Here is a 27,443-nt window from a genome sequence, read left to right on the forward strand (position 1 = left end):
TGTTTTCTTCCAGTTGTCCTTTAGTTTTTGTTTAAATTTGACCATCTTTTTATTTTCCCCACTGTTTTACAGGAAACATTCACTAGGTTGTATCACCACAGTATTTGTAAATTGGATTTATATACAAATGTTGATATTTGTTGTTTTTAGTAGCAGAACAAATTGTTGTGTATTGTATTTTCCATTATTGGTGAAAAGCCTTTCATTAGGGAATGGAGTGACTGGTTAGTGCAGAAGGATATGAGTCACCAGCAGGATTTGTCAGCAAATAGAGAAGGATATGATGGAGAAACAATAGATTCTAGTGACATTATTTTCATTCCACATGTGTGGTTACAAACAAGTTTCCTTTTGGTGATTAGTTTAAATTATGCAAATTGGGTCTTTCTGGGTGAAAAGTACTTTAAATATAAAGTACAGGCTATATTCTCAATTGTTTTCTTAGATTGGATCTTCATTTGGAGGTCATCAACGGGTAGAATTTAGTTAAACTCGTTATCTGTTGACTACGATTTAGTAAGTTGAAAGAAAATTTTTGTTAAGCTTTTTGGTAATTACGGAGCTGCTTGCTCAGTAGATCAGAGGAGGCCCATAAATATGGCAATGTTTGCTCTTTTCCTCAGTGAGCAAAGAGTTGCTCTCTTACCACTACTCTGCTTTGAAATTCCTAAGAGCTTTTATTGCCTTTGAATTGGTCTGAAATTCTCAGCCCGGTCAAGGCTTCTCCAGAGTTATCTAACCAAAGACTAAGCACCTTTCTCAAGTCACACTACCATGGTTCCTTCACTGTTTCTACCAGTTTTCTATTATAAAAGTTTTACCTTTCTTCAGAAGTCTTAATCCTACTCCATTCTTCTCACGCTTACTTTGTATCTTTAAAATTTGTGGCGGTAATATGAAAACTTAATACCAATCAAGCATTTTTCACCCACGTTGATTCTTCTAGGAGCTTGATCCTGGATAGTGTTTGTATGATGTGCACACGTCTCTGCAAATGCTTGTTCGAAGATTGGCTGTGCTGCATTTTGGTATAATTGAGAGGTGACATATTGTCCCTCATCTCAGTAAACATTTGGAGGAAGAGGACGAGAAAGATTGAATTTTGCATTCTTTAATTGGGAAGAAAAGGAAGGTGAATCCATGTTGAACTGAGCTAGTGAGTAAAGAATAACTTCTTGACATGGCATTATAGAGTTATTTCACCATTTTTATTTCATGTTAATATGTAGTATGAAATATTTACTTTCACTGTGTGGTTTTTAAAGATCGTTAATGTTACTGTGTTTTGTGAAAGGATGCCATTATTGGACAATTAGTGGATAGACAGTACATTTTAAAAGGCCACCAGCAGCTTCAAATAGAATGATTTGGATTCTTGACTGTTTATCTTGTATTGTACTCAGTACACATATGTCTGTGAACTATAATGTAATTTATAAAAAGCAAGTTTAGGAGAGGAAGTGAAGTGTAACTTGTTACCCAGTTATAGGGGAAACTTGGATCAGAGTGCCTGAACAGCAGAAACATTTCTGGGGCTCAAACAAAATAATTTATGCTGACAAGATGTATTTTGGGATGTTTTTATTCTGTGTCTTGTCCATAGAGAGTTTCCCTCCCTCTCTTTGGGGGTTAATACTGGAACAGGACCTTTAAATACGCTCAATACATTTGACAAAATAGGGAAATGAAAAGAGTTAAGTTGACCCAAAAACTAGTAAGTTCTGAGAGATGGTATATTTTAAATAATGTGAACAGTAGCCTGAAAGTTTTTGCTTTGCATGCTACTCCTGTGCTGTAGGTTATTTTGAAAGGTGATTCAAATAACCTTTCCCAAGTATCTATTTTGCAACCTCAGGGAACTTGCAGCTGTTACAGTCATTTTAACTGTCCTGATATAGCTCAGAAAACATTTCAGTGTGGTGTTGACAGGCTGAATCCAGGTGTTCTTTTGGATTTTTACTACTGAATTTGCTTTATTACAATTGAAGTTCAGAATCTTAAATTACTTATTAATGAAATTATTGATTCAATGGTTCTTGGGTTAATGTATGTATAGTGATGTTGGAAACTAAATTAAAATGATTAAGACTTAAATTGTTCTCTGGAAAAATTAGCCTTTTGAGATTAAAGAAAGAAGGATGGGAGGAGGAAATAAAACAAATGTTAGGATTTAACTTTCTGGGGAAGCAACTGAATTGGAGATAGTTCCTATTCTTAAGAAGGTTATCAAAATTATTTAGGAAAAGAATGTGCTTAAACTTTATAATGAAGGGGCTTGGGAGTCTTAAAATGCACATAAACTAAAGTCTTTAAACATAAACCCCATAGAAAAGATAGCCATGATACTTTTGTCACAAAAGTATGGATGAATAGAATCCATTTAGTAAAACTATTTAATGTGATTTTTAAAAGATTAACTGAAAACAATTAGATTAATACTCAATATTAGGATTGTGCTGTTAGGATTTTTTAATGTTATTACCAGTGCTATTCAAATACTTTTTAAAGAGAAAGTCGGCGTTGGCCATAGTGCTGTTAACCTGCATTTAAATTTTATTTATGAAAGGAAAAATACCAATTTTAGACAAGAGATTCATTTTGAGAATTGGAAATCTTTAGAGGAAAAATGGAGTACAAAATTGTAAAGTAAATATTTTTAAGTGTGGCCTGAAAATATTTAATTCAATTTTTGTCTTATAGTTATTTGTAGAGGTAGAAATTACTAGAAAAGGACAACTGTTAATCACTGGGGTACATGCACATCTAAAACCACTCCCTTTTCATTTTGGTGGGAACAGGGCCCACAGGACTTCAGTGAATAACTGTCACTGTTCTCAGAAGCAGGTGCGATTGTTGACTAATTGCTTCCCTTATCTTTCTGAGTGGCTGGCCATGTATCTTCTACTGGTTTTGAAATGTTAAGACATTTTCCCACCATCAAGGTCATGATTTCTTTTTGTAGAACTGATTATTGATTTCTGTACTGGAACTTGAGTCTCAAGTTCCCTCCTTAAATGAGGAAGTGGAAAAGTGGGAATAACCAAGGGAGTAACTATGAAATTTTTTTTTTGTTTTTTTTGAGACAGTTTCACTCTGTCACCCAGGCTGGAGTACAGTGGCACCATCTTGGCTCACTGCAACCTCCGCCTCCCAGGTTCAAGCAATTCTCCTGCTTCAGCCTGCTGAGCTGGGACTGCAGGCATGCGCCACAACGCCTGGCTAGTTTTTGTATTTTTGGTAGAGACAGGGTTTTGCCATGTTGGCCAGGCTGGTCTTGAACTCCTGACCTCAGATGATCTGCCCGTCTTTGCCTTCCAAAGTGCTGGGATTACAGGCGTAAGCCACCGCGCCTGGCCAAAAAATTTTTTTTAACAGTAAAAAAGCATCTTGTTTTTGGCTTATTCACTGACATTTTGGATCCTTATTTGTATAGAATTGAATTGATACCGCTTTTTCAGCTTCCTAGGACTGTAGTTATTGTGGGTAAGGAGGGATATTAATATATTGTATATAATTGTATTATGCTATATATTATATTTTATTATATTTATATATTATAATATACGTTATATTGTATATAATATAATATAATTATTATAATATAATATTATATTAATTTAAATCTAAGTTTCAAGGAGCTAGATTATTCTATTTTAGTTTGATAAATGGAACAGTAGAGGGATAAAGGTAGGTAGTGCAGAGGATAGGATAGAACTGTTGTTCTATCTACTTGATTTGGGAGTAGGTCATAAGAGATGAATAAATTTTCAGTTTGAGACCAGTTAATCAGAAGATGAGTGTTTACTAATTAAACACTTTACTAATTAAAGGTGAGGTTTTTTTAGTTTACAAGTTTTCAGACAGTTTTTTCCCCCAAGTGGTCAAAATACTAGGTACAGTAGCATTTTACAGAGGAATTTCCCTACTACTTTGATGGTTGAGAAGATTTTACAATCTATTTTCTGAAGAGTCTCTGAATATTAAGTTGGACTCCACAAGTTCTGTAGTTACTCAGAGCCTTGACTGTTTTTCATAAACTCTATATCCAGTCTGTGGACAAATCCCACATCAAAGTGTATCTTGAAACTGACCCCTTCTTATCTTCCCTACTGCTGTTACCCTGGTCTAAGCTACCATTATATCTACTTGTCTCCTTGCTTCCACCCTTACCATTTTTGTAATGTTTCCACATAGCAGATAGAGTGATCCTTTGTAAAACCTAAGTTGTCACTCTTTTTTTCTCTCCTTTTTCAGCTTTTATGTTAGGTTCAGCGTTTACATGTGCCAGGTTTGTTACATGGGTAAATTGAATGTCGCTCGGATTTGGTGTACAAATGATTTTGTCACCTCGTCACCAGCTAGCGAGCATAGTACCTGATAAGTAGTTTTTCAACTCCCACTCTCCTCTCACCCTCCACCCTCAAGTGGCCCCCAGTGTCTGTTGTTCCCCTCTTTGAGTCTATGTGTACTCAGTGTTTAGCTCCCACTTATAAGTGAGAACATGCGGTATTTGGTTTTCTGTTCCTGGGTTAATTCGCTTAGGATAATGGCCTCCAGCTGCATCCATGTTGCTGCAAAGGACATGATTTCATTATTTTTTATGGCTTTGAGGTGTCACTCTTGAGTGAAACCCTTCATTGGCTTCATTTGGAGAGGCATCATTTTCTGAATAAAAGTCAAATGCTTTTAGCGGCCTATAAGGCTCTCTTTTATTTCTCTGACTGTATTCATTCCTTTGTCCTCTCTGTTCCAGTAGCATTGGTTCCCTTGTTCCTAGCATATTCTAAGCTTGTCCCCACCTCATAACCTTTGCAGCAGTTAATCCTCTGCCTAAAATGCTCCCCAAATACCTGTTTGGCTCACACTCTTAGCTCTTGGATAAAAAGTCACTTTTTTCAGGGAGGCCTTTCCTGTTAGCCTTATTTAAAATTGGAACCCCCCTCCCTCCGGCACTGCTAACTCCCCTACTTCTAATTTTTCTCCAGAGCAGTGACATTTTTATTTCTTTTTTTCTGCCCAGTAAAGTGTAAGATCCATCCCAACAGAAATTTTTGTTTTGCTTACTGCTCTTGTACCTGTAAGAGTATGTGACCCATAGTACATGTTCTGTAAATATTTGAATTAATGAAAGAATTTGAGGAAAATGCCTACCTCTTCAGGAGGATAAATTCTTTACTGTTGACAGATTAGATTTTTTATACTTATTTTAAGGGGAAATAAAAGTGGCTATTGACATGAAGGGAATTCGCTTTAGGAAAAAATTGTTGCAAGGTGTTAGTTGTATGTTACATTAGGCTTTCATGTTGACTGATTGTAGAAACCAAGCTGACTCAAATTTGCATTACTTCCTGTAAAATTTCTGGTAAGAAAAGTAACATAGTAAATATATGCATACTCGTTTTTTTTAGACCTTTGCTTTTAGACTGTATTTCCTTAAATCTAGAATTCTTTTATTGTACCTTTATATTTTAATGTGCTGTTTTAATTTGGTGAATACTGGCATAGCTCACCAAATTAGAGGGTTTATTGTATCATTTAATTTGGAAATGTAAAGAGATGATTTCTTAGTAGAAATCCTGATGTGAGTGGATTGATAGGAGAGATATATATATATATATATTTTTTTTTTTTAATTTTTTGAAACGGAGTCTAGCTCTGTGGCCAGGCTGGAGTGCAGTGGCGCAGTCTCAGCTCACTGCAACCTCCACCTCCTGGGTTCAAGCGATTCTCTTGCCTCAGCCTCCCGAGTAGCTGGGATTACAGGCATGCGCCGCCATGCCCAGCTAATTTTTGTATTTTTAGTAGAGATGGGCCAGGATGGCTTCTATCTGCTGACTTCGTGGTCCGCTCACCGTGGCCTCCCAGAGTGCTGGGATTACAGGCATGAGCCACTGTGCCCGCCAATTGATAGGAATTTTAAAAGGATGCCCAGTAAAATTGGGTTAAATTAAATGAGGCTGCTTTTATAAAATTCCCTTATACCTCTAAATTCACCCTTTTTTTTTTGAGACGCAGTCTCGCTCTGTTGCCCAGGCTGGAGTGCAGTGGCGCGATCTTGGCTCACTGCAAGCTCTGCCTCCCGGGTTCACGCCATTCTCCTGCCTCAGCCTCCCAAGTAGCTGGGACCACAGGCGCCCACCACCACACCCGACTAATTTTTTTGTATTTTTAGTAGAGACGGGGTTTCACCGTGTTAGCCAGGATGGTCTCGATCTCCTGACCTCGTTCGTGATCTGCCCGCCTCTGCCTCCTAAAGTGCTGGGATTATAGGCGTGAGCCACGGCGCCCGGCCTCTAAATTCACTTTATTTGTAGTTAGAATTACAGTTGCCAAGGCAGGACATGAATTTTACCATTTAGCCTATTTAACAGGAAAGAAAACACTTTATGGAACTGTGTAGGTACAGACCTGCCTGGGACAGAGGACTAGCCCTCTGGATCCTCTTTCTAATCCTATGATTATAGAACTGTTAAGAACGTAGTTTGATTGTAAATCATTATAGGGTTCTTATCACCTTAGAATTTTTTTTTTAAAGGTAATACCATATGTACATGGGAAAAGTTAAAACAGTTCAAAAGGTATATGTTAGGATGTAGTAAATCATGCTGTTGACCTCCAGCCTTCAGTCCTGTGTTCCTGGCCCTGCCCCAACCCCAGGAAACCACTGTTACCTCTTAACTTTATAATCTTCCAGATATCCCATGTGCATGAATGCGTACAGTACTCACACATATTTCTAAGCACACTGTTCATACTGTCATGTACTGTGCTTTTTTTTTTACTTATTAGTGTCTTTTAGCTGTCATTTCATATCAGTTCATACAGATGTTTTCTTCTTAACCTCTGGATAGTTTTTTCTTTCTTTTTTATCCCTTATCTCCCTCCTTTCTTAATTTAAAAGGACTTCTCTGTCACAGACTATCCTTTCTCATCCTTCATTGAAGTTATATTCTTTTGTTAAAAATGGAAATGTTGCCTAGGAAATGGAAATATCCCAAATTCAACATTTTAAAAGTTAGGTTTTATGATAAAATTAAATGGAGAGAGAGTATTTGGGTGTATATTTGAATTTACCACTGTTATATGTCAAGTAAACTAGCCTCTTTCATCACTTGGTAAGTTAAAAACAATAATTTATTTAAGTAGATAGAGCAGAATTAATGTCAGAGAGACAACTTTAGGAGAATTTTCCTGTATGGTGTACATGCACTGAATTTATGTTAAAATATAGGGTTCTGCAACTTTTGAGTACTTTCTAGCTGTGATAGGTTGTTTATGATTTTTTACACACTGTTTGCTTTGCATTCTTAAGTGTGTCACAGGAATTAACATTAGTTTATCTGAATTGACAGGTGCAAAAATGTAACTGTTGATGTGTAGTTGAACTCTTGATGGAGGGGGAGGGAACAGAAGCTTGTTTTTATCATGTGTCTGTTAAAAGTGCTAGAACATACTGTTTCTTTTGGCAGAAATTCCTTTGCTGGGTTCTCAGTATTAAGAATTGAACATCTTCATAATGAATTATCTTTATTCCTGGAAATGGTCTTTCCAAAATGAGGTTGGGAGAGTAAGATGGGATAAAGCTTGTTCTGTTTGCTGAGCAGACACACACTGGAGACTAGGTAGAAAACTTAATGCTGGAGCTGTAGCCTTTAAGCCTGGCTGTCACTACAATGCAGGTCTTTCAGTGCCTTTACTCAGCTGACACACATTTGCAGTGATAACGTCATTGAACCAAAGGGATTCAAATAGGTTAGAATTTCCTTGTGTTTTGCTCTGCATTGCATGCAAACTATTGTTCTTTGAGTAGTTACTTTAATAAACTCCACCCACTCTCCCACCTTATTTTAAGGTCACAGAGTTGGAGATGAACATCCAAGCAGATATTTGGAAAAAAAATTATACTTGTATGGAAGATTGCAACTTGAAAAATATGTGGGGCTAGACTCAGTGGCTCACGAAACCTGTAATCCCTGTGCTTTAGGAGGCCAAAGCTGGAGGATCGCTTGAGCCCAGGAGTTTTAGACCAGCCTGGGCAACATAGCAAGGGCCCCGTCTCTCCAAAAATACTTTAAAAATATTAGCTGGGCGCAGCGGCATGCACCTGTAGTCCCAGCTACTCAAGAGGTTGAGGCAGGAGGATCACTTGTGCCCAGAAATTTGAGGTTGCCGTGAGCTATGGTTGCACCACTGCATTCCAGCCTGGGCGATAGAGCAAGACCCTGTCTCAGAAAAGAAAAGAAGGGGCTGGGTGTGGTGGCTCACGTCTGTAATCCCAGCACTTAGGGAGGCCAAGGTGGGCAGATCACGAGGTCAGGCCTTCAAGACCAGCCTGGCCTTTGGTGAAACCTTGTCTCTACTAAAAATACAAAAATATGCCTGTAATCCCAGCTACTCGGGAGTCTGAGGCAGGAGAATTGCTTGAACCCGGGAGGCGGAGGTTGCAGTGAGCTGAGATTGTGCCACTGCACTCCAGCCTGGGCAACAGAGTAAGACTCCGTCTAAAAAAAAAAAAAGATAAAAAGTATGTGGGCTGGGCACGGTGGGTCATGCCTGTAATTCCATCACTTTGGGAGGTGGAGGCAGGAGGTTGGTTTGCATCCAGGAATTCGAGATCAGCCTGGGCAACATAGTGAAACCTTGTTGCTACAGAAAATCAAAAATTAGCCTGGTGGTGTGCACCTGTGTTCCCAGCTCCTCAGGAGCCTGAGGTGGGAGGATCGCTTGAGCCAGGAGGTTGAGGCTGCAGTGAGCCATGATCGCGCCACTGCACTCAGCCTGGGTGACAGAGTGGAAACCTATCTCTAAATAAATAAATAAATAAATAAATAAAATAAAGAAACCTGGGTTTTTGTTCTTAAGCTGCTACCAATTAGCAGTGCGATCATACTTAAGCCATTTTAACCTCTCTGAGCCCCAAACATTTTTATTTTTTATTTTTTTTGAGACAGAGTTTTGCTCTTGTTGCCCAGGCTGGAGTGCAATGGCACAATCTCGGCTCACTGCAACCTCTGTCTCCCAGGTTCAAGCAATTCTCCTGCCTCAGCCTCCCGAGTAGCTGGGAGTACAGGCATGTGCCACCACACCCAACTAATTTTGTATTTTTAGTAGAGATGGGGTTTCTCCATGTTGATCAGGCTGGTCTCAAACTCCTGACCTCGGGTGATCTGCCTGCCTCGGCCTCCCAAAGTGCTGAGATTACAGGCCTGAGCCACCAGGCCCGGCCAACTTTTTTGTTTTTTAAAAGGTCAGAGTAGTTGATGTTTCTGTTGGTTCTAAAATTTCTTGACTGTACAAGGAGTACTTTATGAAATGTTTTCCTCTGTAATCTAAGGTGGCTAGGTTTTGGGGTTACAGTTAGAATTTTGAGGTAGGAAGAGCGATGGAGTGTATTTTTGTTTTTAGTTTTGAGGGTAGACATTTTGTGTTTTTACTGTAGCGAGTAACTCATTCTGCTGTAGTATTATTGAAGTTCTTAGAATGCTATTTTGAATTTCATTTGTGTCTTTTATATTATTTTAGTTTTATGTTTGTGTCCGTGGTTATATAATCACAAGTATGCAATTTACACAATAAAATGCCATGAGAGTATCATAAAAAAAAGCTTGAGGATAGATGAATAGTGTTGAAGCTTTGTAGGCCTAGCTACTTACCTATATATTTCAGTTTCTTCCTGAAAATGGTTCCGTAGTCGTTATCTTTCATACCTATTTCTGTCTGGTCACAGCTATTTTTTAGAGACTTCTAAATAAGCCTTTATTGGTAACTTAGGGAAAAGGCAAGTGAAAGAACTTAAGCTTTGTCCCTGTTTCCAGAGGAATTTATGATTATGTTGATGTTCTCTGACTGAGCCAGCTGTAAAGAGTACTGTGTTTCAAAGCAGCAGGCCTAAAATAATAATAAAAATTCTGTCACTTCTTGCTTTGTTTTTTTTGGTAGGGATTAATGTTTGGGGAGAAGTCTGTGTGAATCAGTGACCTTCAAATAATTTTGTATTCTTGAGGCAATTATTATGTGAGAAATAATAAAAAGGTAAACTGAAATAGAAAGGGGAGGATGAAGTTTATACGTTAGTTGAGTCAGCAGGCATTTGTGGTACATTGGAAGAAACGGGACTAACAGAAGACTTGGGTTTGAATTTGGGCTCAGTTAAAAACTTCCATTGTGTGATTTTAGGCAAGTCACTCCATTTTTCTGATCCTCTTTCCTCATTCCTTGTATGTTGTAACAACTACTCAAGAGTTGTGAGGAAAAGGGGAAATGATTTTTCAAAAATCAATTCTTTATTTACGTAACAAGTTGGTTATGTCCACTGCATTGTGTGAAGCATTACAGTATCATATAGGAAACTACTGTCAGTACAGTGTTGGATCACAGGATTTTTTGAGAGTGCCTTATGAGTTAGTCTCATCATTGAGGGCCAACACATATACTTTGAATGGAAAGAATAAAATCCTCAAAGTGAAATTTTGATTAATATCCTCTACCCATTTATAGGTATACCTTATTTTAACCAAAGAGTATATGTGAAGGACCTAACCATCAAAGCAGAAAAATAAGGAGATCTTTGTGAAGTTTATGAAAAGAGTTCATGGGCCAGGCGCAGTAGTTCACGCCTGTGATCCCAGCACTTTGGGAGGCCTAGGCGAGCGAATCACCTGAGGTCAGGAGTTCGAGATGAGCCTGGTCAACGTGGTGAAGCCCCGTCTCTACCAAAAATACAAAAATTAGCCAGGTGTGGTGGTGGGCACCTGTAATCCCAGCTACTTGGGAGGCTGAGGCAGGAAAATAGCTTGAACCTGGGGGGCGGAGGTTGCAGTGAGCTGAGATCTTGCCATTGCACTTCAGCCTGGGTGACAGAGCAAGACTCTGTCTCAAAAAAAAAAAAAGAGTTCATGGAAGTTTTCTTTAAGTATCTAGTAATCATTTAAAAATTATTTGAGTTAAAAGTAATTGAGTCTCTGGTTTTTTTTGTTTTTTTGTTTTTTGAGACGGAGTTTTGTTCTCATTGTCCAGACTGGAGTGCAGTGGCACAATCTCAGCTCACTGCAACCTCTGCCTCCCAGGTTCAAGCAATTCTCCTGCCTCAGCCTCCTGAGTAGCTGGGATTACGGGCATGCGCCACCATGCCCGGCTAATTTTGTATTTTTAGTAGAGACAGGGTTTCTCCATGTTGGCCAGGCTGATCTTGAACTCCTGACCTCAGGTGATCTGCCCGCCTCAGCCTCCCAAAGTGCTAGGATTACAGGCATCAGCCACCACACCCGGCTTGAGTCTCCGATTTTTTTTTTTTTTTTTTTTGAGACAGAGTTTTGCTCTTGTTGCCCAGGCTGGAGTGCAATGGCGCCATCTTGGCTCACCACAACCTCTACCTCCCGGGTTCAAACGATTCTCCAGCCTCAGCCTCCCGAGTAGCTGAGATTACAGGCATGCACCACCATACCTGGCTAATTGTGTATTTTTGAGTAGTGACGGGGTTTCTCCATGTTGATCAGGCTGGTCTCAAACTCCCGACCTCAGGTGACCTACCTGCCTCAGCCTCCCAAAGTGCTAGGATTATAGGCATCAGCCACCACACCCGGCTCGAGTCTCTGATTTTTAAAACTCTTCATAATACCCCTTTATCCAATTCTTCATAGATGGTAATAACGTATAATTGGTGACATTTCACATCACTTTGGGTTTATAAAGAATGTATTTTGACTTCAGGCATTTGTGTTTACTGTGCCATCAGCCTTTAGTTCATTTTACTTATTCTTTTCTTCTCCAGGTTTTTCGTTGGAATATACGTTGCACATTTATGGCGATTCTGAGTGTGAGGGCAGACTTCTGCCAGGCTCAGCACAGCATTTTCGCTGACAAGTGAGCTTGGAGGTTCTATGTGCCATAATTAACATTGCCTTGAAGACTCCTGGACACCGAGACTGGCCTCAGAAATAGTTGGCTTTTTTTTTTTTAATTGCAAGCATATTTCTTTTAATGACTCCAGTAAAATTAAGCATCAAGTAAACAAGTGAAAAGTGACCTACACTTTTAACTTGTCTCACTAGTGCCTAAATGTAGTAAAGGCTGCTTAAGTTTTGTATGTAGTTGGATTTTTTGGAGTCCGAAGGTATCCATCTGCAGAAATTGAGGCCCAAATTGAATTTGGATTCAAGTGGATTCTAAATACTTTGCTTATCTTGAAGAGAGAAGCTTCATAAGGAATAAACAAGTTGAATAGAGAAAACACTGATTGATAATAGGCGTTTTAGTGGTCTTTTTAATGTTTTCTGCTGTGAAACATTTCAAGATTTATTGATTTTTTTTTTTTCACTTTCCCCATCACACTCACACGCACGTTCACACTTTTTATTTGCCATAATGAACCGTCCAGCCCCTGTGGAGATCTCCTATGAGAACATGCGTTTTCTGATAACTCACAACCCTACCAATGCTACTCTCAACAAGTTCACAGAGGTAAGATTGTAGCATGGTCTACTTTTTGGATTGATTTCTAGGTAAAATCCCATTAAAAAATTCTCTTAGCACAAAGCCATTTATTTCTGTATTTGGAGTCATCCTGCCAATCCTGGTTTGAATTGGGTTGGGTTAGTTACAGCAGATTTTTTCAAGAACATTTTATGAAATTTGGGGATTGTAGAGATATCTAGTACTGTTTTCTCTGTGTTCTTTCTACATTTATTGACAGGTTTTTTTGGTCAAACATTCAATAATAATAATTAACATTTATTGAACACGGTATGCACCTAGCATTATAATAAACAGTGTTACACATTATGCAACGAGCAATGTTTGTGCTTAAGGTCACAAATACAAAAACCCTATGAGGTGTAGATACCATTATTTCCCTCTTACCAATGAGGAAACAGGTTCAGAGCCATTTAGTAATTTGCCTAATGGCACATAGTATGTGGTGGAACTGCTATACTTGCCTAGGTGTCTGACACTAAAAATCATTCTGTATGTACTTCAGATATTCTAATCACCTTTGATGAAAAGGCACCCCCAGACTACTTCGTTGTAATAATCGTATACAAGGGTCCAGAAACTTGGGAGAAGGAAAGGTGGTAGAGGTAGTATTTTTATGTCAGATCCTTAATATTTTTTCTATTGGTAGGAGAAAAAACTCTTTATACTTCTTTGAGCAAACATTTGAACATAAGCTTTTTTTTTTTTTTTTTTTTTTTTTGGAGACGGAGTCTTGCTCTTCACCAGGCTGGAGTGCAGTGGCACTATCTCGGCTCACTGCAAGTTCCGCCTCCCGGGTTCACACCATTCTCCTGCCTCAGCCTCCCCGGTAGCTGGGACTACAGACATCTGCCATCACGTGCGGCTAATTTTTTGTATTTCTAGTAGAGACGGGATTTCACCATGTTAGCCAGGATGGTCTTGATCTCCTGACCTTGTGATCTGTCACCTTGGCCTCCCAAAGTGCTGGGATTACAGGCATGAGCCACCGTGCCCAGCCTTTTTTTTTTTTTTTTTTTTTTTGAGACAGAGTGCAGTGGCACGATCTTGGCTCACTGCAACCTGCGCCTCCCGGGTTTAAGCGATTCTCCTGCCTCAGCTCCCAAGTAGCTGGGACTACAGGCGCACACCACCACACCCAGCTAATTTTTGTATTTTTAGTAGAGATGAAGTTTCACCATGTTGGCCAGGATGGTCTTGATCTCTTGACCTCATGATCCGCCCGCCTCGGCCTCCCAAAATGCTGGGATTACAGGCGTGAGCCACCGTGCCTGACCAGAACATAAGCTTTTTAATCATTCTTGGGTTGTTGAGTTTAAATGATTTTTCTTGCTGTATTTATGGAGTAGACTTAGAAAGGTGGGTGAACTCTTAGTGATTTTCATTTTATAGATGGGAAAACTGAGACCAAAAGAGGTTTTGACTTGCTTAAGGTCACAAATACTATAAAAAATTCTATCACAACTTTTCAATGAATGGCTATTACAGAGTTTATTTTAATGGGATTTTATTTGTATTTTGAAACATTTTTAAAATTCCTGACAATACTTCTACCTTTCTTGAGTCTGTATTATAAGAAGGCCTTTTTGTGAAAAATGAAGTCCTTTAGCAATTAAAATAATTCTGCACTTTAGATAACTAAATGATGGACCCTTCTTATAGGATATCACTGTGCCTGCTTATTTATGCTTACAATTCCCTGAGCTTAACTTCATATATACAGCGTACAAGTTGATTCTAGGCCTGTATGCCCTCAGATTGTTCAGTCACCTTTAAGTCTAGCTGAATTATGTGGTACTATTTTCAACCTGTGGATTCCTTGGCCATAGTCTCCAAAAGTGGCACAGGCCACTGTCCTCCTGCAACTATAAAAAAGATGTTGGTAGCCCCTTGGAGATAGGTAGTCACTGGGTTAGGCATTCACCGTAGGGAGAGTTTTAAAGGAGCAAGGCTTCTCGCTATAACTGCATTAGGTGTCTTTTTAATATACCACTTTTTTTCTTAATTTCAGAATTGTATTTCTTTAAAAAAAAGCAATGTTTATTTCATAAAAATAAAGAGATACAGATAAGCAAAAAGAATTTAACAACATTTAATTGTTAATAACTGGCTTCTAGATGTTTTTCTCTGCATATATCTGTGTGTGTTCATAAATACACATACAGGTAGGATCACACTATATATTTTTTAAAATCTTTCCCCATCCTCCTTGGTATTGTTTTTATAGCTGTCATAGTGTTCACTATATGGATGTGCCATACTTCTTTAATCATTCCCTTGTTTTTGGACCATTAATGTGGTTTCTAATTTTTCACCATTCCAGTTTGTGGTGAACGTGCTGTTACCTAAATCTTTGTGTATGTCTTTAATTATTTCTTTTGTATAAACTCCCAGAAGTAGAATTTTTAGGTTGCAGTGTATGTGAACTTTTGTGTAAGTCTTCATGTTATGCTACCAAATTGCCCTTTAGAAAGGTGAGTCTTACACTCCCACTGAGATTTCATGAGTGTCCATTAAATATATAACCACAGTGAGAACAATTCTGATCTTTATCTAAAAATATCTCATTGTTTTAATTTATAATAGTACATTTCTTTTTTTTTTTTTTTGAGACGGAGTATCGCTCTGTTGCCCAGGCTGGAGTGCAGTGGCGCGATCTCGGCTCACTGCAACGTCTGCCTCCGGGGTTCAAGCGATTCTCCTGCCTCAACCTCCTGAGTAGCTGAGTTTACAGGCCCGCGCCACCACACTCAGCTGATCTGTGTATTTTTAATAGAGGTGGGGTTTCACTATGTTGGTCAGGCTGGTCTCGAACTCCTTACCTTGTGATCTGCCCGCCTCAGGCCTCCCAAAGTGCTGGGATTATAGGCGTGAACCACCGCGCCCGGCCTATAATAGTACATTTCTACATTTTTGGCTGTAGGTTTCAAAAACAAGTTCCATTATAATTTTTTTTTTTTTTTAAAGGAACTTAAGAAGTATGGAGTGACGACTTTGGTTCGAGTTTGTGATGCTACATATGATAAAGCTCCAGTTGAAAAAGAAGGAATCCACGTTCTAGTGAGTGTGTAGTATTTAAATTTTTCACAACAAGTTGTATCTTTCAAACATAAATATTTATAAAACTAGGCCAGGTGCACTGGCTCATACCTATAATCCCAATATTGTGGGAAGATCACTTGAACCCAGGAGTTCAAGACCAGCTTGGGCAATGTGGCGAGATCTCATCTGTACAGATAATTAAAAAACTGGCGGGGCATGTTGGTGCACACCTGTGGTCCCAGCTACTTGGGTTTTTGAGTTGAGGGAATCACTTGAGCCTAGGTGGTTGAGACTGCAGTGAGCTGTGGCCACGACACCACATTCCAGCCTGGGTGACAGAGGGAAACCCCGTCTCAAAAAAAAAAAAAAAAATTTAAAACTTGGTATTAGGTGGCCACGGTGGCACACATCTGTAGTCCCAGCTACTTGGGAGGCTGAAGTGAGAGGATCGCCTGAGCCTGGGAGGTCAGGGTTGCAGTGAGCCTTGATTATGCCACTGCACTCCAGCCTGGATGACAGAGTAAGACCTTGTCTCAAAAACAAAAACAAAAAAACCCTGGCAGTAGTACTTTTGGATTTTTTAAGGTTGTAGTGAAAAATACATTATTGATAGCAATCTTCCAAATTCTTTTGGATTAACAAATTGGCAGTTTTGTTCATTTGTGCTCTTAAAGCCTACAAATCATAGTGTTTTCAACTAATAAAAAGCAAAATTTAGTGTGCTCTTATTTTAACAACATGTAAATTTGCAAGTTTTATTTTTTAGGAAATTAATGCAATATTTAGCTTTTGTTTCTAGGCTACTAATTTGAATATAACGAAAGTAATTTCCGTCAGACATTCTTAAGTCCATACGGAACTCTGCCACTTTGCAAGTACGAGATTAGTTACTTAATATTTTGTGGATAACTTGTAGGAGGCAAAAAGGTGGGATAAGAGGATGAGGAGAGAGAGGTAGAAGGCATCTTGCTCCAGAGTAATCAGCATAGTTTCTGATACTTTTTGTTAGGTTTCTGAGGAGCTTTAGTGTGATTAGATTTCTTATCTAGCTCAATTTGAGCACAAAGTGATTGGAATTATTTTAAATTAAATTCCTTTTTAGCACCAAAATAGGCTTGTTTCCTTATAGCAAATGGGAGCATCAGGTTAGTTAACATTTTATTCTTTCTTCCCTAAGTAGTTGTCTAAGTTGTAGGAGCAGCTTTTAGGAGCATGTAATGAAATGATCTTGTAGTTTTAGGTGTCTTTGAGCTGTTGGTTTGATTGTGGGAAGGTTATGTAGTAGGAAGACAACTGGAGATTTTATAAGTAGTTAGGTAGGAAGAACGTAGTAAGGAAGATACTGGTTTAAGGTTATGTTCCTGCTTCTTATGGAGAGGTAGTTCTGTAGTCTTTATTATATTGGTCAGTGGTTGGGAAGGCAGTTGATGCAAAAAGAATAATGACCTATTGGTAAGGCAGTCCTCTTATATCTGATCCATAGTTTCCTCATGTCCATTTTGGTGAAAATAAAAACTAAATAGCCAAATGTGTTTTAAGAAAATGTGTTTTAGGGCCCTGTGTGGTGGCTCGTGCCTGTTCCCACCACTCTGGGAGGCCAAGGTGGGTGGATCACTTGAGCCCAGGAGTTCCAAGACTAGTGGGGCAACATGGTGAAACCCTGTCTCTCCGAAAAATACAAAAATTAGCTGGACATGATGGCATGCGCCTATAGTCCCAGCTACTTGGGAGGCTGAGGTGGGAGGATCACCTGTACCCGGGAGGTCAAGGCTGCAGTGAGCCGTGATTGTGCTGCTGTGCTCCAGCTTGATTGACAGAGACCTTGTCAATCAGTCAATAATGTGTTTTAATAGTTTGGCGTGGTAGTAATTTGCTTGCAGTCAAATTTCTAAATGACTTTACTGTCCACTGCTGGAAATCACTGGGAATGAGTGTAAACGTGTCAAATGCAACCCTGTGTTTAAAAAGTAGTAATAAAATTTAAACTTCTGAAAATAAGCTGCATACAAGTTTATTTTGCTGAATTATGAATATGTTCTATAGTGAGCAGAAATCAACTTGTTTTGACAGATGGCAGAGTGAGAAAATGACTGGATTGACCATAGTCTGTTTGAGTCAGTAATGTTGGTAAACATCTTTGTGAAATAGAAATGAACTAAAGAACTTGAACTAGTTTGTAGAAGATAATGGTAGGCCTAAGATTTATTCCAGGCCTTTAAATTTAGGTTTTTGTTTTGTTTTAAATAGCTGTGATCTGGGAAATGCAAATGAAAAGCACAATATGATACCACCTTGCTCCTGTAAGGAATGGCCATAATCAAAAAATAAAAAAAAAATAGATGTTGGCAGGGATGTGGTGAAAAGGGAACACTTTTACACTGCTGGTGGGAATATAAACTAGTACAACCACTATAGAAAACAGCGTGGAGATTCCTTAAAGAACTAAAAGTAGAACTACCATTTGATCCAGCAATCCCATTACTGGGTATCTACCCAGAGGAAAAGAAGTCATTAAAAAAAATACAAACAAATAAATAAATAGCTATGATCAGATAAAATGAAAGATTTAACTTACACTTGAAAAAACAAGGGCATTTAGCCTTAAGCTTGGAATTTCCTTTTCCCAGACAGAGACTTTGTTAATCTAATTTTGCTAGGCGAAGAGGGTTTTGGAACATTTCATGGTAAGAGGTTATCCCCAAATAAGGCCTGTCAATCCTCTGAATGCTCTTGCAAACCATACACACATTGGAATAGACTAATGGTGGTTTTAGCTGTATCAGTTTGAGGTTCAGATGTTTCTAAATGATTAATGATTTTTTAAAAATAGACACTACTTATATGAGTAAGTGAAGCATGTTTTATGTTGTTTCTTAACTAGGTGCATTTTAGGGAGTATTAGAGGAAGTAAGCTCTTGACTAAGGTACTGGTTTTATTGCTATTTACAGTTAAACTCTCTAGTGACATTTATAATAACACGGACAGTCCTTTAATTATGGGGCGTAGTTGTCAACTCAAACATGTACTGTTATGGCTAATGGACTACATGAAGTGTTCTAGTGGTGCCAATAATGAATGCAGAATCAATTTAATGCTCTGTCACTTCTCTTTTTCCTCCCCTAATATCTTAAAGTGTCCTTATCCAGTCTCATTAGAATAGCTTTATGTTTTTAAAAAAATTCCTAACAGTGTTTTTGCATTTCTGTCTTTGAAGCTTAGATGGGAGGAGGGAAGGTTTGTAAAATGTCAGCCCCCAGTCCCCCTCCTCCACTCCCCATTTGTGTTGGTTTCTTAGAACCTCTTGCTAAGTAGTGAGGAAGATAAACCCCTGCCTATACTGTGAATGCTCGTGGGATTAGTCTTAATTGAAAGATAGCCCAAACAGGTGAATACAGAAAGAGGAAGGGATACTTGACAAAATGGTCTCCATTTGCTCAGGACCCTGTCATGCAGCACTGTCCTTGTTAAATGGGGACATATATAATTTAGTAAGCGGTTTAAAAATACTTGCTGCTTGCCTTTTAATAAGCACAAAGATGGTAGTATGTTTCTGTTATGATTTACTAACTATTGGAGATTTCTTATCAGATAACCTTTCTCTAAAGATGTCATAACTTAGTTATCTTCAATTATAATCTTCAATTATCTGTAGAGACCAATGAGACACCAGTTGGTGTGCTTTGCCAGGGTGGACTTTTAAATCATGTTGACATGTGCTATGTCCTCTCTTACTTTGTCTTGGCTTTAATTACAGTTTTGTCTGTTAATGTCTAATTACTACTCTATTCAGATATATTTGGGAGAACGCTAGCTCTTATGACTCTGATAGAGATTTCTGTAAGTTTTTGTAAATTCAGATGTGTGTGATACTGCATTGAGAAGGCTAATTTATTTGGCAAACTTTAATTTCAATCCTGGATCATTTTACAGCAATGATCAGAATTGTGTTAACAATAGGTATATATAGTGCGGTTAGTTCAGTTAGGCCTGCCGTGTGTACTGTGTGCAGGTATTCTGTATTAGGATGTTAATCATGGAGAAAATATCAATTTAATGTAAAAGGTCATTTCTTTTCAGGATTGGCCATTTGATGATGGAGCTCCACCCCCTAATCAGATAGTAGATGATTGGTTAAACCTGTTAAAAACCAAATTTCGTGAAGAGCCAGGTTGCTGTGTTGCAGTGCATTGTGTTGCAGGATTGGGAAGGTAAACTCTTACCTTTATTACCCTTTTTGTCTGAATTCATTACCATGCCTAAGTTAGTTGAAAGTTTCACGTTGGTAGACATTTGCATATATTATACTAAATAACATTAAATTACCTGAAAGGAAAGGAAATGAGAGGAAAAACTAGTGTAATGATTTCTCAAAATAGTCTGTTCATTTCATCTGGTTGTCTGATTCTGATGCCAGCCTGGATTTAGTGGGTGTTTTATTTTTCTCCCTATTTCAAGTAATCAAAAGTTCAGGTCACTGAAATTGGCAACAAAATTAAAATAATTTTAGAGTTTGATGAATCTATACATGGTTAATTTTGGACTGAGATGAATGGGAAGTTAATAGAGAGCAGATATCTGAACTTTAAACTCTTGAAAGGAGATGTATGGACAAGAATTGACTTTGATCTTAAAACCTTTTCCCCTGAGCATTGCTTGGAATGGTGTTGCAACGCTGTCATCAACAGCAGATTAAATGCCAATTTAGGATGCACACTTTGACTCAAAACATTAGTGTAGGCTGCCATTGCCTCAAGGTGGTGGTGACTCAAGCTGTTCTGCTCTGCCCTTTTGTTTGCTATTTTCCTTTTTTGTAGTGTGGTACTGTTTGTTCATAAGATTAGAAGTTTTAGTCCTTATCCTGAAGGTTGAAGATAATGTTGTAACTTGACTTGGCAGTTTTATAACTAGTAGCTATCCTAGTTTTAGGTAGCCAAAATTGGTGCCCTGTAATGGGCTTTATAAAAACATCATTTCCTTTGTTAAATTTTTTAAAAAAGATAGAACTTTTTCTAGTCATCAATTCTTGGGCATTTTCCTAGCTCATCGAAAGGATTTTCTTGAAAAAGTCTAGCACCTTTTTAGCATTTAATAAGGAAATATTAAAATCAATTGGTAATGAAAATTCTGACACATTGGAGATAAGTAATATGTTTGGCCATTTAGTTTACTGTGATAATGGCTAAAGGCCAGTGAAGGATTTTTGATCATATCTAGTGATGAGAAAATTTAATATATAATGTGATGTTTTAAAGAGTAAAGATTTCTTAAGGTTTAGAATTTGGTGCTTTACTAAAAGTAGATAATCAGGCTGGGCGCTGTGGTTCACACCTGTAATCCCAGCACTTTGGGAGGCGGAGGCAGGCAGATTGCTTGAGCCTAGGAGTTCAAGAGCAGACTGGGTAACACGGAGAAACCCCGTCTCTACTAACTACTAAAAATACAAAAATTAGCTGGGCATGGTGGCGGGCACCTATAGTCCCAGCTATTTGAGGAACTGAGGCAGGAGGATCACCTGAGCTTTGGGAGGTCGAGGCTGCAGTGAGCCATGATTGTGTCACTGCACTCTGGCCTGGGTGATAGAGCGAGACCCTGCCCCCAGCCCCGCCAAAAAAAAAAAAATCATAGAATTAATGATGATGAGATATATTTACTGTGTTAGGCAGATACCAGCTACTTTAGTATACAGGAAAAAGAAAGCTCATGCGTTTCATTGGTAATATGCAGTTACAGGTTTTTAAAAATCCTTTCACTCCAAGACTTATGGATACTTATATACAGGTTTCTTTCTGCAGGGCACCTGTGCTGGTTGCACTTGCTTTGATTGAATGTGGAATGAAGTACGAAGATGCAGTTCAGTTTATAAGACAGTGAGTATGAAGTTTTGTGTTCAGAAACACAGAAAGCAAGATCATGCATGAGGAAGGAATTATGGAAGGGATATTCATTTATAGTATGGGATAATTTGCTTTTTTTTGGCTTAAAGTATTATTTGAAGATGTAAGAAATTTAGAGCAAGTGATAGAGACTCAGTACAGCTGGTTTCCAGATTCAAAAGTTTTTCTAATTTGGACATTATAGACTGTCCAGTATATTGTTTTGAGTATCTAGGAATCTCAAAAATGCTCCTTTTAATAGATTCCAAATACCTTCCAAATATAATTCTGTATTAGGAGGAGGCAAGAAGAATGTATAGAGGAGCAGTTAATCACCTGGGACTCTTTTTTTTTTTGAGATGGAGTCTCGCTCTGTTGCTCAAGCTGGAGTGCAGTGGCTCGATCTCGGCTCACTGTAACCTCTGCTCCTGGGTTCAAGCGATTCTATTGCCTCAGCCTCCCAAGTAGCTGGGACTACAGGCATGCACCACCACGCCCAGCTAATTTTTGTATTTTTAGTAGATGAGGTTTCACCATGTTGGCCAGGATGGTCTCAATCTCCTGATATCGTGATCCGCCCACCTCGGCCTCCCAAAGTGCTGGGATTACAGGCGTGAGCCACCACGCCTGGACTCACCTGAGACTCTTAAGTGATGTATTCAGGGACAAAATCAGGATGGTAGTGCACAGACAGGATCTTGACATTGATCTGGAATAACGAATCATGCTATTTTGTTATCCAGAATTCTTTGACAATTTTTGTCTTGCCCTTTCCCTTTCAACCCTTCCTTTAAAAAAAGAAAACAAAAGAAGAGACTATTTGCGACAGAGAGCATGAAATATATGGTAACGGCTCTAGGAAGGTAACATATTTCAAGGAATGCTATCTTTGTATGTCTTGAGCCTGCTTCTTCATCTTACTATTATTTTTTAGCATCCTAAATACTTGCTACCAACTCTAATCTGAAGAATACATCAATCTAATTGGAAGAATTTAGTCAGATGTTTCTGGATAAACTATTCTGATCTTTATTAAATGGTTAATAGACTATAATGACAGCAAGAAAAATTTTTCTATTCCTTCTAGGGGGTCTTAGAAAGTTCATGTTGCAACTTAGCTCTTTAAGAATTGTTGTAGTATGGGAAATATGCTGGTTTTCAGCTGTGTGGAATTAGAAAGGCCTTAGGATGTAAATAATACATTTCAGTGAATCAGACAGCTCTTTTTTTACATGATAAAGTTTGCCATTCTTGTATTTTCAGAAAAAGAAGGGGAGCGTTCAATTCCAAACAGCTGCTTTACTTGGAGAAATACCGACCTAAGATGCGATTACGCTTCAGAGATACCAATGGGCATTGCTGTGTTCAGTAGAAGGAAATGTAAACAAAGGCTGACTTGATTGTGGCATTTAGAGGGAACTCTTGGTACCTGGAAATGTGAATCTGGAATATTACCTGTGTCATCAAAGTAGTGATGGATTCAGTACTCCTCAACCACTCTCCTAATGATTGGAACAAAAGCAAACAAAAAAGAAATCTCTCTATAAAATGAATAAAATGTTTAAGAAAAGAGAAAGAGAAAAGGAATTAATTCAGTGAAGGATGATTTTGCTCCAGTTTTGGAGTTTGAATTTCTGCCAGGATTGAATTATTTTGAAATCTCCTGTCTTTTTAAACTTTTTCAAAATAGGTCTCTAAGGAAAACCAGCAGAACATTAGCCTGTGCAAAACCATCTGTTTGGGGAGCACACTCTTCCATTATGCTTGGCACATAGATCTCCCTGTGGTGGGATTTTTTTTCCCTTTTTTTGTGGGGGAGGGTTGGTGGTATATTTTTCCCCTCTTTTTTTTCTTCTTCTCCTACACCTCCCTTTCCCCCAATCCAAGTTGTAGATGAAATAGAAGCCCTTGTTGCTGTAGATGTGCGTGCAGTCTGGCAGCCTTAAGCCCACCTGGGCACTTTTAGATAAATAAAGAAAAAAACAAAACACCAAAAAAACAGTGATATATATATATACTATATATAATATATATAGTATATATATATTTTATATATATATACTATATATATTATATATATATATAAAAAATATGATCCAGGTGGTTTTTAGTCTTTACTGATGAAAGGGTGTTCATGTTAGTTTCTTTTCCTCAAAACCCTATCTAATACTAGGCAAAGTAGCCAAGAGCCTTTTGTTTTGTTTTTATTTTGATAAGTTAGTGGAGAAATGGCATTTTAAGAGGAGTCTCTTCTCAACTTACCTGAGAGTTGAATTCTTCTCTTCCCTAACCAGTGAAGCTAAGTGGATATCCCAGAAACTTGTCTTCTAAAAGGGAGGACTCCAGGCCATTAATAAAGATGTCCAGGCAGTAAGCGTACTTTCTACACCCTGTAGAATTGTGGGCTGTAGTGTTACTCTGATTTTCTGTCTAGTGTCAGAGAATGCTGGTAGCTTAAAATTTTTATTTTAGGACTTGTACTCTGAATTTTCAGGAACCGTCAAAGGAGCAGCAGCAAATTCACATATTTTCGACTTGAGAAATGCTTGTGGTGTGTGTTTTCCAAACTGCCCCCTATGTGTAAAGTTCAGTTTAACCACTGATTGCCTTGTTATTACTAGGTTTGAGATTAAAAAAAAAAAATCCCTGGTTTAAAACCAACAATGATGCCTAGTGAGTATGTGTCCACAGGCCATAACAAGGTAGAAGAGAGACATCGTGCAACCCAATGAGTAGTGAAGGGACTATGTTGCTTGTGAAGCGGTGTAGTAGCATTTTTGCAGATTCTTTGCTGGGTTTAGTGTACTGGTCTAGAAAAGCTGTTTTTCTGCTCCTTTGTGGAAGGCAGTTACGATCAGGCTGCATGGACAAAGCAGGTAGAGGGGCACCATCAGGATCTCTTGCACTTTCACCTCTAAATATTACATACTCAGTAGTGCCCTGCTTCTAAGGCTCTGAATACAGGCTTAAAGTCATCTTGTCCTGCTGGAATTTGCTGTGCAGAGCCATAAGCCTCCCATTTTGTTAGCGTCAGCTAGGCCAGTAGGAACAGACCGGGACCTTGTCTCACACTGATGATACCTCAAATGTTGGCCGGCTATGTGAACTGCCTATTTCCTATTGCTGGAGTTTTGATTTTTAACTAAATGCAAATCTGTAGATTCTCTCCTCTCCCATCCCAGAAAACAAAACAAAATAATGCTTTTTGAAATTGTTTCTAGGACTTTAAAACATAATGGTTTATCCAAAATTCTTTATTTCAGAACACAACAATAGATTCCATTAATATAGACTCAAGATCAAAACAGCATACCTGCTAAGCTAAGATAGATGGTGTTGATTCCACTGGGTTTTGATCAATAGAATAACAAACCTTTTTCCTTGACATACTCTGAATTTTGTTGTTTCGGGGAAGTGTGTGTGTGTGTGTGTGTGTGTGTGTGTGTGTGTGTGTGTGTGTGTGTGTGTGTGTGTGTGTGTGTGTGTGTGTGTGTGTGTGTGTGTGTGTGTGTGTGTGTGTGTGTGTGTGTGTGTGTGTGTGTGTGTGTGTGTGTGTGTGTGTGTGTGTACGCATGCGCAGTGTCCATCAGTATCTCTGTGTGTGTGTGTGTGTGTGTGTACGCATGCGCAGTGTGTGTGTACGCATGCGCAGTGTCCATCAGTATCAGTGCCTGCCTGTGTGTGTGTGTGTGTGTGTGTACGCATGCGCAGTGTCCATCAGTATCAGTGCCTGCCTGAGTTAGGAAAATTACATTCCTGGTTCTGTATTGAGGAGAAGGATGTATAAAGCAACATGAAACATTAGCCCTCCTTTTGTTTTAAAGACTAATGTTAATTGTTCTTAAAACTGGATTTTTTTTTCCTTAAAATTAAAGCAATTTTTTTCTTTTGGATTTAATGAAGTATTGCTAGCTGAAGCCAGTTTGACATAGAGAGATGTCAGATTGATTTGAAAGGTGTGCAGCCTGATTTAAAACCAATCCCTGAACCCTTTTAAAGAACAATAAAACATATTTTACATGCTCTTTGTGCATTTTTTTCCTCCATCCTCAAGAGTTTATGTCTGTGCTTATAAAGCAGTGTTTAAGCTGGGCACAGTGGCTCATGCCTATAATCCCAGCACTTCGGGAGGCCAAGGCAGGCAGATCACTTGAGCCCAGGAGTTCAAGACCAGCCTGGGTAATGTGGTGAGTCCATCTCTACAAAAAAAAAATTTTAATAATTAGTTGGGCATGGTGGTGTGTGCCTGCAGTCTCAGCTACTTGGGAGGCTGAGGTGAGAAGAACACTTGAGCCCAGGAGGTTGAGGCTGTAGTGAGCTGTGATCATGCCACTGTACTCCAGCCTTGGTGACAAACACCCTGTCCCAAAAAAACAAACAAAAAAAAACAAAATTTCACTTATATCTTTCCCCTTTCTTTGCCTGCTATTCTCAAGGACTGTTTTGGGTCCTGCTAGTTTACTGCAAGGAGGTAAAATAGAGGCTTGGAAATTCAAAGATTTTATGTCACTGAAGTGTTCAGTAAGAGCCAACTTAACCATAGCTGGAATACATCTAGTACATTTTCTGGTTCAGTTCTTGTATACAACCCTGTAGGAATTCAGCATCTTGTCAAAGGCTTGGTTTATACCATAGATTATTATTTTTTAGAGACAGTCATGCAGTGCTTCCCAGGCTGGAGTGTAGTGGCTATTCACAGACTCAATAATCGCATACTATGGCCATTCTGAGTAGTCTCTCTGCACCCAGCTTATTTATACCATAGGTTTTGGTGAAGCATTGCAACTTTGTACTTGAATTCGTATTAAAGAACAGTGAGGAAGTAACAGCTCTATATTAATATATCAGGATTTGGGAGTGTGAAATTTCCCTTTCACTATGGGTAAGCATCCATCCACCCAGCTAACAGCATGCTCAGATACTAGGAAAAGATACGACACTCATTTCGCTTTGGAGGACCTCAGTCTGGAGGGGGTGTCAGATATGTAGACATAAAACAGTTACAGTGGGTGGTTATAGTACTGATATTTATAGTTCATTGATCCACATCCTGGGCAACATGGCCAAACCCCAACTTGACAAAAAATACAAAAACTAACCGGGTGTTGTGGTGCACTACCATCTGGACTACAGTCCCAGCTACTTGGGAGGCTGAAGTGAGAGGATTGCTTGAACATGGGAGGCTGAGGTTGCAGTGACCTGATACTGTGTCACTGCACCTCATCCTGGGTGACAGCGAGACTAGTCTCAGAATTCATTGATCCTGCCACTTCTCTTCACCTCTTTTCACCTCTTCATGTCCTTCATTACCTAGCTTAGGTTCTGTGATGCACTGTGACAATCACTCAGCTTTTCAGCCTTGCCCCATCTCTTGTTTCATTGTACTTCCCTGGCTAAAATCCATTTTTGGTTAAGTTCAGTACTCCACTTTCTGTGCACTTAAGTACCTACACAACGGAACATGCTGATTCAGTCTCTCTAAGGTCATGACCTCCCCGGGCCAGGTGGTACGTGCCTATTAAGTCTCAGTTACTCAGGAGGCTGAGGCAAGAGAATCACTTGAGCCCAGGAGTTTGAGGCTACATTGTGAAATGATTGTGCCTGTGGACAGCCACTGCACTCCATCCTGGGCAACATAGTGAGACCCTGCCTTGAAAACTAAAGCTATGACCTCACATGAGCCTCAAAACCTCTCAATCCTAGTACATTTCTCTATCCCATTTACACTTCTCTTAAATTTTTAACACCTTTGCCATCCTCTCAGCTTCTTTTTTAAACTTAGAAATAAAATTTTCACAGGCTCCTTCCATCACATCTACTCACCCACCTGCATCTGTGCTACTGTCTTTCTTGTAGTTACTATAGGCAGACTGTCCTTGCCCAATTTTTTTTTTTTTTTTTTTGACTGAGTTTTGCTCTGTCACCCAGGCTGGAGTACAGTGGTGCAATCTCAGCTCACTGCAACTTCCGCCTCCTGGGAGCAAGCGATTCTCCTGCCTCAGCATCCTGAGTAGCAGGGATTACAGGCACGTGCCACCAAGCCCAGCTAATTTTTG

The 27,443-nt window shown here is 39.0% G+C and overlaps 2 protein-coding genes across 3 annotated transcripts; both read left to right on the plus strand.

Annotated features, from left to right (window-relative positions):
- The first annotated feature begins 11,800 nt into the window (after nucleotides 1–11,800).
- Nucleotides 11,801–11,866, plus strand: LOC129059462 (uncharacterized). Its single transcript, XM_055078599.1, has one exon. It carries the CDS (start codon nucleotides 11,801–11,803, stop codon nucleotides 11,864–11,866), a length of 66 nt encoding a protein of 21 aa, XP_054934574.1.
- Nucleotides 11,867–12,243: 377 nt separating this feature from the next.
- PTP4A2 (protein tyrosine phosphatase 4A2) lies at nucleotides 12,244–25,410 on the plus strand. Of its 2 annotated transcripts, XM_024248921.3 has the most exons (5): nucleotides 12,244–12,459; nucleotides 15,439–15,531; nucleotides 19,592–19,722; nucleotides 21,307–21,381; nucleotides 22,651–25,410. In XM_024248921.3, exons 1-5 carry the CDS (start codon nucleotides 12,364–12,366, stop codon nucleotides 22,757–22,759), a joined length of 504 nt encoding a protein of 167 aa, XP_024104689.1. In that variant the 5' UTR covers nucleotides 12,244–12,363; the 3' UTR covers nucleotides 22,760–25,410. The 2 variants fall into 2 exon arrangements, with proteins under 2 accessions (XP_024104689.1, XP_024104706.1); XM_024248938.3 differs by lacking the exon at nucleotides 15,439–15,531 and having other exon boundaries at nucleotides 12,332–12,459.
- The last annotated feature ends 2,033 nt before the right edge of the window (nucleotides 25,411–27,443 follow it).

This window comes from Pongo abelii, chromosome 1, assembly GCF_028885655.2.
Source record: "Pongo abelii isolate AG06213 chromosome 1, NHGRI_mPonAbe1-v2.0_pri, whole genome shotgun sequence".
NCBI classification, from domain to species: Eukaryota; Metazoa; Chordata; class Mammalia; order Primates; family Hominidae; genus Pongo; species Pongo abelii.

Bases quoted from the DNA above. Each gene is read 5' to 3' on its own strand.
- PTP4A2 (XM_024248921.3), top strand. From the start codon at position 12,364: ATGAACCGTCCAGCCCCTGTGGAGATCTCCTATGAGAACATGCGTTTT. The intron at 12,460-15,438 runs GTAAGATTGTAG...TTTTTTTTAAAG, and splicing joins CTCTCAACAAGTTCACAGAG to GAACTTAAGAAGTATGGAGT. The intron at 15,532-19,591 runs GTGAGTGTGTAG...ATTTCTTTTCAG, and splicing joins AAGAAGGAATCCACGTTCTA to GATTGGCCATTTGATGATGG.